Source organism: Piliocolobus tephrosceles, chromosome 19, assembly GCF_002776525.5.
Source record: "Piliocolobus tephrosceles isolate RC106 chromosome 19, ASM277652v3, whole genome shotgun sequence".
Taxonomy (NCBI): Eukaryota; Metazoa; Chordata; class Mammalia; order Primates; family Cercopithecidae; genus Piliocolobus; species Piliocolobus tephrosceles.
In genome coordinates, this window is record NC_045452.1 from 50,145,804 (window position 1) to 50,156,823 (window position 11,020).

The 11,020-nt window shown below is 40.3% G+C and overlaps 1 protein-coding gene across 2 annotated transcripts in view; it reads right to left on the bottom strand.

The window, feature by feature from the left end:
- Nucleotides 1-10,762, bottom strand: part of LOC111524882 (MAP3K7 C-terminal-like protein) — a 60,233-nt gene extending 49,471 nt beyond the window's left edge. Inside the window, exons 1-2 of one of the 2 annotated variants that reach the window (XM_031934662.1) lie at nucleotides 10,707-10,762; nucleotides 2,089-2,176 (exon numbers count right to left, since the gene is read on the bottom strand). In XM_031934662.1, the coding sequence (XP_031790522.1) occupies nucleotides 2,089-2,176; nucleotides 10,707-10,747 (129 nt within the window). In that variant the 5' untranslated portion in view covers nucleotides 10,748-10,762. The remainder of the gene's footprint in view (nucleotides 1-2,088; nucleotides 2,177-10,706) is intronic. The other variant, XM_023190210.1, reaches the window with a different exon arrangement.
- Between the last annotated feature and the right edge of the window lie 258 nt (nucleotides 10,763-11,020).

Consider the following 11,020-nt stretch of genomic DNA (forward strand, 5'->3'; position numbering starts at 1 on the left):
GGACAGCCTTATCCTGACTGAACATCCAGTGGACAGCCTTATCCTGATTGAACGTCCATCGGACAGCCAAGGCGCGGCTCCCCGCACAGTGCCGTATGGCACGGGCAGAGTCTTCTGGGAGAAAAGTAACTCTTCTTTTGCTGCCACTTTCTTCAATTCATTCTTCCCAACTCCATCCCCATAGAAAAATTTTGTCAGATTTCTCAGTTAGTAAAGCAAAAGTCCCAAAGTTACGTATTAACCCTGCTTTTCTACAAAGCACTGATACATCTGTCTGGAAAAAAACCAGTGAATAAACACCTCTTCTAATTGGTTCATGAGACTGCATGCGCAGGCCACGGTGAGAAAGTGCCACAGGGACCTATGGCATATTGTGAGCTAGTCTTGTGCCGTTGTTCTTTGGAGGAGCCTCTTCCTCTGTTCCTGACCCCAGTGAAATATCAGGTAAGGTTTCCCAGGTTCCCAAAGAAGCCTTCTTGCAGTGCTAACTTGCAGTAATGTTGTTACTCCTTCTCAAACCTTCTTGTAGGGCAATGCAATGAAAAACCACAAAGCAAGGATCAAGGCTGAATGACAAAAACAAGACAGCACCTCCCCCAGGAACTTCCTTTTATTTTAATTGACAAATAAAAATTGTATGTTTCTAGTGTAAGGATTTCTGATCATATACTGTCACAGTCTTTGATTTTAAGGGTAACTGGGAGCCACTTTTCCTAACCCAAGGTCACTTCAGGCTTAAGATAGCAGAATGATCAACTCCGTATCATTGTGCCCCCAAAGCTCAAGAGAGGAATGACAGGGGTTAGAACCACTGAACCACTCAATGGTTTCTCTTTCACTAGCTTTGTGGTTCCCTTACTGAAGGAGACAGAGCAGTGTGCAACATTTAAGGCAGGCCACCTGGGTCTCCAACCCACCTCTGTCTCTCACTCATATAGGACTTTGGTTAAATTCCTTAATAAATTATATGCCACAACTTCCCCACATATAAAATGGGGGATAATTCTAGTACCTGTCCTACAGGTTGTTATGACAATTAAAAGAGTAATACAAGTATGTGCAACAATGCCAGAAATAAAACAGACACTATGTAAATAGAAATCATTTTTTCAAGGGGTAAAAACATAGGGAAAAAACCACACCCAAAGGGTACCTAGATTTAGAAGACCTAGGTTTGCATGTTGATGCTGCCTTCAAAAGCTGTGGAAGTTTAGATCAGACACTTCATACCTCCAGGACTCAGTTTTTTCATCAAGGTTAACAAACTTTTTTTGTAGAGGGCCAGGAGATAAATATCTTAGGTTTTTCAGGCCATACACTTTCTGTTGCAATTACTCATCTCCGTTGTTCTAAGTTGAAAGTAGCCATAGACAATATGCAAATGATGGATGACTTCAATAAAACTTTATTTACAAAAACAGTAAATAAATGTGCATAGCTGTATTCCAGTAAAACTACAGACACTGATATTAGAATTTCATATGATTTCCAAATGTCACCGAAGATTATTCTCCTTTTGAAATTTGTCAAATATTTTAAAACATTAAAACCATTCTTAGCCCCTGGGCCATGCCACAACAGGCTGTGAGACAGATTTTACCTGATGCCCAGAGTTTTTGGACCCTTGGTTTGTATGGCCAGCAAGCAAGCATGGACTAACTCAGGGTTTCCCCAGATGGGAATAATGTGATGTGTGTGTAGCCACTGCTTTGCCTTTTTAACTTGATTTAGCTATCTATTTAAATGGGTTAATCTTTTATCTAAATATTTTATTCATAAAAACTTAAATGGTTTTATACTATTTGAGTTTACCATTTAAAGTTAATTAAATGTGACATATGTGTTTGTTTGTTTGTTTGAGACAGAGTCTCGCTCTGTTGCCCAGGCTAGAGTGCAGTAGTGTGATATTGGCTCACCGCAACTTCCGCCTCCCAGGTTCAAGTGATTCTCCTGCCTCAGCCTCCTGAGTAGCTGGGATTATAGGTGCCCGCCACCACACCCGGCTAAGTTTTGTATTTTTTAGTAGAGATGGGGTTTCACCACCTTCGCCAGTTGGGTCTTGAACTCCTGACCTCATGATCCACCCACCTCAGCCTCCCAAAGTGCTGGGATTATAGGTGTGAGCCACTGTTCCTGGCTTGTGTTCCTTCTTCTATAAATACCTAGACAGCAGACTCTTGGAGAAAGAATAAATTTCCTTTAATATTTTTGACTGTATGAGAAAATAACGTTTATCTTATATTTTAGTATTTATATCTTTTCCAAGAATATAACCTAGAAAGACTAACAGCACCAAATTTTAAAGCTTGTTATTATAGTATAGATAGATTTACTTTACCTTCTTAATGTCATCCTAAGGAAAACATAAATTTCTCATCATCTGTAAATATCCCAGTGTGTACCCCAAAAAGGAAGGGCACTCTCTGCTTTAACACAACCAAATAGCACCATCACACCATCCACCACAACCACAATAATTCCCCAGCGTTACCCTTCATCAGACAGCATTCAAACCTCCAGTTTTATCAAAAACATTTTCAATTGTTTTCTCCATTAATTTTTAAATGTTTAATCAAGATCCAAAGTCTGGAGACATGATGGACTGCTAAGTTTTTATAATTATAAATCTATAATTACTCTTCCTCCCTCTTTTTTTGCAAATTTATTTGTTAAAGAAACTGTAGAGTTCCCAAAGTTGCACCTCCATAACGTTTTTTAATATGCTTCTCTGTTATCTTTGTCCATCATAAATTAGCCACTGGATCTAGAAACTTGGTCAGATTCAGATGTGACTTTTTTTTGTATTTTTTATTTTTGCAGGACTACTTCAAAGACAGTGAATAACATTTATTTAAAAGATCAGTTGGGTGCGGTGGCTCACACCTGTAATCCCAGGACTTTGGGAGGCCAAGGCAGGTGGATCACCTGAAGTCAGGAATTTGAGACCAGCCTGGCCAACATGATGAAACCTCGTCTCTATTAAAAATATACAAAACTAGCCAGGCATGGTGGTGGGCACCTGTGATCCCAGCTGCTCCAGAGGCTGAGGCAGGGGAATCGCTTGTACCCGGGAGGCAGAGGTTGCAGTGAGCCAAGATCACGCCATTACACTCCAGCCTGGGCAACAAGAGCAAAACTCTATTTCAAAAAAAAAAAAAGATAAAATATTCTCCAGTATTGACTTCATTTTGAAAATAACATTACTTAAGTATAAGCATAAAACTATATATAATCTTTTTATAAAACTCTTATAAAATCAAATCTACAAAGCTCTTATAAACCAATTTTATAATTTAAGTTCAAATGAAGTGACAAATTTAAAATACAATTGATAAGGACAGGAGGCAGGAAAATACTGGGTAGAAGAGGGCAGTCCCCAGTGAGGGTCCCACCCTCAAGCCTGGACCCATGGCCCAAAGTAAGAACACGCATTTCTCTTTTCCCACTCGAATGTTGCCTTTTCCAAAATCACCCTGGCCTGCCCTGTACCCAATCCTGTACCCAGACAAACCCCAGCCTCCGCTGGCAGCAGAGCGGCAGAGAAGTAGAGAAAAGAAGAAGCCGCTGGACGTCAGTGAAAAGCAGCTTAAGAGGGACGGCTTGATGGTGGGACGTCGAAGAAGAGTTTGGCAGTGGATGGCCAAACTCCGGGGGAAGACCACCTTCCCACTCCATCCCCTTTCCAGCTCTCTATTCCACTAAGAGCCAGTTTCATTGGCAAGAAAATCACCCACATTTATCATGTTCAATTCGTTCATACAACGTGATTCTTCCTGATCACTGCATGAGAGCTCAGGATACAGAGGGCTGTCACATTGAGCTGTTAAACACTTAAGTCATCCATGCACAGCAAAGCTAAGACTGCAGTGTAACACATGCCCTCTAGGGCTCCAGGGGTCATGGGTACCCCCCCAGATGCTGCCACAGGGCCGCACAAAATTCTGCTCCTGCTGACACCCAGAAGCACTCATCTTGGCCCCTGTACCCACTTACCTGCATGCTCCCTGTCCCATGAGGGGTTAAGTGCTGTGGGCTAAGTAAACAAGCCACCCCTTTCACAAGTCCCGCTAAGGGGTCAAGGAAGATTTCCTGTTTTACAACTCAACTACATAAATTTAACATGAGGGAGCACTTTCCAGAAACAAAACAGGTGCACAAACGTGAACATGGGACACATTCTGTAGTGTACATTTGGTTTGAGTTCCTCCTCCCCATGCTGATGACTGAGTCCTTGTAGGACTTTCCCTCTGTGGCCTGCTTTGCAACTCAAATTTGACTGGTGTCTGTGACATCCTTGGTCTTCATGCAGCAAGAACACATTGTGAGGAAAGTGCTGAGTGCCTGCTGTTTGTAAATGTTGGTCTCTCTTTTTTTCCCCAACCACAGCTACATTTACCCATGAACCCAAGCCTCTTAAAATCAGAAGGCCTACGAGATGTAGCCTAAGTACGCTTCAGATATTTCTCAAATAAGCTTCAGTGTTAAGGTCATATATTTACTGAAATTATAAAGGAAACTCATTGAAGTATTTCTAAAATTCCCAAACACTGAACTGCATGGCTCATTAAAGATCTGGTTCACTACCTTTTCGGTTTTTATGTCTTTACTTGGAAACCCTCCTACTGCAAGAAAGGACCAAATGCCAACAAACCTCCCATGTGAATGTAAGAAAAGAAAAAAGAAGTTTAGCTCTGAATGAACCTATATTCTTTTATTTGCAGGAGTCAAGAACCAACTTAACATTAGCTTGAATACCAACAGGTAATTATTGGTTCACAAAACTAGGAAATCCAGGGGCCTATTTTTTTTAGACATTGATTTACCCAAAGGCACAACTGATAGCGATAGGGAACTAACTTACTCCACTTCATGGTCAGCTTTCTTTACATTAGCTTCATTCTCAGATGGAGTTTTCCCATGAGTTGGCCACCAGCTGCCTACATTTATGTCCTACCAGCTTTACAAAGCCATGAAGAGAAGACCTTTTCCCTCAGAATTCCCAGGTAAGAGAGTCATTGCCCAAATGTGAGTGCCATTTCCCTCACCGTAGATAATGGGTGGTACTTGAACAGGTGAAGCCTGCAATAGGGGCTCATGAATGAAGTTGGGTAGGGAAGGCATTATTCCTCATGTATATATGATAGCTACTGACTTTACACAGGAACTAACTGAGACTTATAAAGTTTCAATGATTTGCCCTAAAAATATATATATATATATAATATAAAAATATATATATAAATATAAAAATATAATATATATATATTTTTTGATACAAGATCTGACTCTGTTGCCCAGGCTGAAGTGCAGTGGCACAATCAAAGCTCACTAATGCCTCAACCTCCCAGGCTCAGGTGATTCTCCCACCTCAGACTCCCAAGTAGCCGGAACTACAGGTGTATGTCAACATGCCCAGCTAATTTTTGTATTTTTTGTAGAAATAGGGTTTCACCATGTTGCCCAGGCTGGTCTCGAGCTCCTGGGCTAAAGCAATCCACCCACCTTGGCCTCCCAAAGTGCTGGAATTACAGGCATGAGCCATCATGCCCAACCTATTTCTCAAATTGATTAAAGAAAGAAAAGGAAGGAAGGAAGGAAGGAAAAGAGAGAAAGAGAGAGGGAGGGAGGGAGAGAGAGAGCGAACGAGAGACAGAGAGAGAAAGAAAGAAAGAGAAAGAAAAAGAAAGAATGGAGAGAGGAAAGAAAGGAAGGAAGAGAAAAGAAAAGGAAGGAAGGAAGAAAAAAAGAAAGAAAGAGAGAGAGAAAGAAAGAAGACTCAAACATTCTATGCTAATACCTTCATGAGTAGAATATGTCAAAGTCCCATGAAATACTCTCATTTTAAGGTGATGAGAAATGAATTATGTGGGGCAAATACTATGTGCCAGACACTCAGCTAATCTCTTTTCACACCCATGTTGTAATTTAATGCACAAAACACCCCTTTAAGATAGCTACTGTAATTCCTGCTTTATACAGGAACTGAGACTTATAAAGTTTCAATGATCTGCCCAAAGTTCCAGAGCTCATAAAGTGTAAGAGCCAATTTGTTTGCCAAAATTAAATCTCTTCATTGACACACCAAAATCCTGTTTTTGGCATGTGGCTCAAATTGCCTTTGTAGGCGATACCTTTTCATTGGTGCCAAAGATACAAATATACAAAGATACAAATACACAAATAAACAAAGACACAAAGATACCAATAGATTGGGAGACTCCATCTCAAAAAAAAAAAAAAAAGAAAATTCCCCAAACTGGAAACAAAAGATCAAGCTTCCAAGGAGGAAAAACATAAGATCTCATTAAAAAATCAGTTACCTGAAATGTTTTCATATTTCTCCATAACAATGCTGGAAACCAGTAGGAAATGGAACTAATCTTCAATATGCTAAAGGAAAAAGTATTTCCAACCTAAAGTTCCATATCTGACCAATCAATCAAGTTTTAAGATTAAAGTCCAGGCATGGTGGCTCATGCCTGTAATCCCAGCACTCTGGGAGGCCGAGGCAGTGGATGACCTAAGGTCAGAAGTTCAAGACCAGCCTGGCCAACATGGTGAAACCCCATCTCTATTAAAAATACATAAAAAAATTAGCCAGGGATGGCAGGTGCCTGTGATCCCAGCTACTTAAAAGGCTGAGGCAGGAGAATCCCTTGAACTCGGAAGGCGGAGGTTGCAGTGAGCCAAGATCACGTCACTGCACTCCAGCCTGGGCAACAAGAGTGAGACTTCCATCTCAAAAAAAAAAAAAAGTTTTAGGATTAAGGTCTCCAACAAAATTTTTATATCCCATGCACGTTTTTCAAAAAGCTACTGGTGTAAACAAGGAAAGAGAAAGCCTGGAACACAGGAAACACAAAAGCCTAATACCACACTGGGTAAAATGGCCCTTCGGGACGGCAATAAAAGGGAATCGCAGTGACCCTGTGTGCCAGACCTCACAGAAGCAGGTCTGAAAGCCACAGGAATGGCTCCATTAGGAATAGGAAATGGTTAGACTACTTGATTGATGCCATATTGAGAAGACATTTAGGCAACTGGCAGAAGCCCAGAGACCTTTAGGGTTGAATTAGTGATGAGTACGTGGAATAAAAAGGCAAGCAAACAACCAAACAAAAAATTTAGCCTGCTCTCCAGGGGCAGGGCTGAAACTGTACTGTAAAGTGAAAATAACCACTGTTGACTATTTGCCTCAGCTGTGAATACATTTACAGCAGCCTAATATTGTCAATATTGAATGTTGATCTAACAAAAATTACACTGTGGAAAGGAGGTGGCAGAGAAAGGGTGTTTGTGTGTGCGGTGGTGTGGGGATGCAGGGAGAGAGCCAGATCCTCATCCGCGTGAGGAGAAGCCAGTAGATAATGGCCGAGACTAGAAAAAACAAGAAATAGTCATGCAAACACATGTCATAGAAGTGGGAGGTAAAGACCAGCACCATCTAGACAGTGTTTACCCCCGGAATGGAGAAAACAGGAAGAAGGAAGGCTGAGCCCTCTTGGGTTTTTTGTAATAAATCTTGCAGAACTATTTGACTCTTTAACATATGTGCATGCAAAACTTAAACAAAAATTAAAATGTTTAAAGATCCATTTGTTGGCTCACTCTTGCCTAAAGAATCACGTCTTTAGTTTGGCATCCAAAGCCCCTCATAATTTGTCCTCCTTTCCTCCATACCCATCTCATGCTCCCACCCTCCCTACAATGGGGTCACACTGAACTCCTCTCAGTGTTTTCAGATACTATGGCCTCGTTGTCAACTTTGTGCCTTCACAGGTCAAGGCCCTCACTCCTGTCATCTCTTCTGTGTAGTCATTTCAACCCATCCTCCCAAAACCCTTTGATCATTCTCCTGCTAATGCACCGAGTACCACATTGTGTTGCTTCCGTTTATCCACCCCACTGTCACCCCCAATTCAACCAAAGACACATGGTCAGTGCCTTGCCCTTAGCAGGGCCTCAATAAATATTTCTGGAACTAAATTGAACCTGGGATGCAAATGCCTAATAGGGAAGGAACCCATAAAATCAGGGAAACATCGAGAAAAGTTAAGACACATGGAGAAAAATTAAGACACTTTGGGAGGCCAAGGTAGGCAGATCACCTGAGGTGAGGAGTTCAAGACCAGCCTAGTCCACTTGGTGAAACGCTGTCTCTACTAAAAATACAAAAATTAGCCAAGTATGGGGGTGCACACCTGTAATCCCAGCTACTCAGGGGGTTGAGGCGGGAGAATCGCTTGAACCCGGGAGGCAGATATTGCAGTGAGCCAAGATCACACCACTGCACTCCAGCCTGAGCAACACAGAGAGACTCTATTTCAAAAAAAAAGAAAAGAAAAAGTTTAGAGATCCTGGTTTACTTTGGCAATATCTGTAGTTTTGTCTACTGCCAGACCAGGTCCAAGTTAACCTTTTAACTTTAGATCTGTTTTTGTGAAGAATCAATATCCCAAACCCACAGGTATGGCCAAGTGAATTGAGGCATCCTTGCCCCCAAAAGGCGTGTAATAAGAACACGCATGCTCATAGTTTACCACAGGCTATTGTTTTGCTGGTGGGAGGTGGGGGAACATATATTCTTCAGGCCACAGCCGAGTGGCTACAGATAATAAAGGGGATTTTAAAAGCTGTGTGAGGTGGCCAGGCGTGGTGGCTCACACCTGTAATCCCAGCACTTTGGGAGGCAGAGGCGGACGGATCCCAAGGTTAGGAGATCGAGACCATCATGGCTAACACGGTGAAACCCCATCTCTACTAAAAATACAAAAAATTAGCCAGGTGTGGTGGCGGACGCCTGTAATCCCAGCTACTTGGGAGGCTGAGGCAGCAGAATGGCGTGAACCTGGGGGGCGGAGGTTGCAGCGATCTGAGATCACGCCACTGCACTCCAGCCTGGGCGAAAGCGCAAGACTCCATCTCAAAAAAATTTTTTTTTAATTTAAAAAATCAAATTAAATTAATACTCTCTAAAGTTTCCTATAATTCTAAATTCCTTAACTTTAGTAGGTGGAGCCAGCCCCTGAATAAAAAAATAATTATCCACAGAATTTCTTCTCTGGTTTTGATTCTGTAAAGATTCAACTGGTTTGTAACCAACCAAAAATACATTTTACAGCAGTAGTCAAGAAAAGAACAGAATAAAGATAATCTCTTCCTCTCCCTGTGGAAGGCAGTTACCAACACAACCCTCAGTTTTACTGCCAAACCCATTTAGTCATCAGATATTTGGTACCCGAGTAAAATCCATTCAGTCCCTGATCACACTGTGAACCCTGAGGACATTCAGAAAAGTGACAAGAAAGAGATCATGTTTTGTTCATAAAAACATTTTTCAAATTAAGCCATCACATCCTAAAATAGATTAAAATCACCCAGCAGGACTTCTTCCTGAAAGCATGCAAATGCACAATCCTTGTTTAGAAGTGAGTGTCAATTACTTGTGCAGACACAAAAATGACTCATCGCCGGGGCCTAATAAGACACCTGTCAATTTTCCTTTTTTTAGCTTAGCTACTTTCAATTCATAGGAGTTGTCCAATAGAAACAGCATTTTGCTGACAGTTTTGTGTGTTCTTCGGTGGTGATAGCATTCAAACTAAAATGGAGCATCAGATATTTCTATCCACTTCTTAAAAATACATTTTAAGAATTACAGTATTAACCACGAATGAATGGCTGCCCAGCCTCACAAATGAGACACAGAAATAGCATTGTTAAGTCCATCAGAGAAGGAATAGCTTTCCGTCACCGCTCCGGCTAAATGGGAATGAAGATTTCCTAGAAGAGTCCACAAATAGAATATGACATTTTCCTGGAACAGAAGAATTCTAGTGAAGGACAGGAGATTATCTTCTTTTGAGATTTTAGGATCTTATAGTTTACATTAATTAAATTAAAGTATGTCAAATAGAAGGAATACATTGATAGTTAAGACAGATTTCACAGATGCTTTTGTGTCTGAAATAAGAGTATGCATTATTAAACCACAAAAAGCCTTACTCAAGGTGAGCATGACAATAATTAGAATCAAAGTGATATTTCACAGGTTGCCAAATTAATCTGAACAATTCAAATTAGACAAGTGTGTTCTGCAGGGCCCTTTATGGCCTGAGTACCATGAAAATGGAAGTTATTTATATATCAGGAAATCATTCCTGAACATGAAAAAGCATATTGCTTTAAAAAGCTTTTCGGACTAACTATAGCTGATTCACACCCTGAATGATAAAATTATTTATATATTCAAATTTTTAAAGAACTCTTTGAAGAGCCTAATTAGCATGCTTTTAGCATTCTTTTTCCAAATTTAGATTCTGAAATACAGAACGAACAAGAATGACATTCCCTGTTTATCAAGAAAAAGTAAATGAAGATGAATCAGAATACAGACAGAAGTTTGTACTCTCTTTGGGTTTCTTAAAGGAAGACTTTAGGAAAATTTTATCTGCCATTGACCTGAGATATTTTTAATAATTTTCTTTAAGGACACATTAGGAACAAAAAAAGTAGTCATTTTAACGAGATATTTCCATTTGTGGCTACATGGGCAGTAGGAAAGAATTGAGGTTCATGTGATTCTGTTACTAATGTTAGAGCTAGAAGACTTCTTTCAGATCATCTAAATCATCCTCTGATTTTACACGAGAAAGCTCATCCATCATTTATATTTACATTTATATTTTTTAAATATTTGTACTTACAAGTTTTCTTCATGTGTTGATACCAAGATCCTGGATGTCATTTCCTTGACTCTTCTAAATTCATGTGACTTAATAAGGTAAGAATCTCATGGCTTGTTCAGTGACAAAGTTAGTATAGCTTAAGATTTATTCTAGCCTGCTACAGCACTGGAAATACAAAGAAATAACAAATAAAAACAAAACTCATGAACTACCCATTGCCACTGTTTACTGTTGCACATGGGATATAGAAAAGCATTCAAAAATGCTGATTGAATGAAAGAGCTTCACTGAAGAAACCACTAGAGCATACGTAAATAAACTATGCAGAAAGC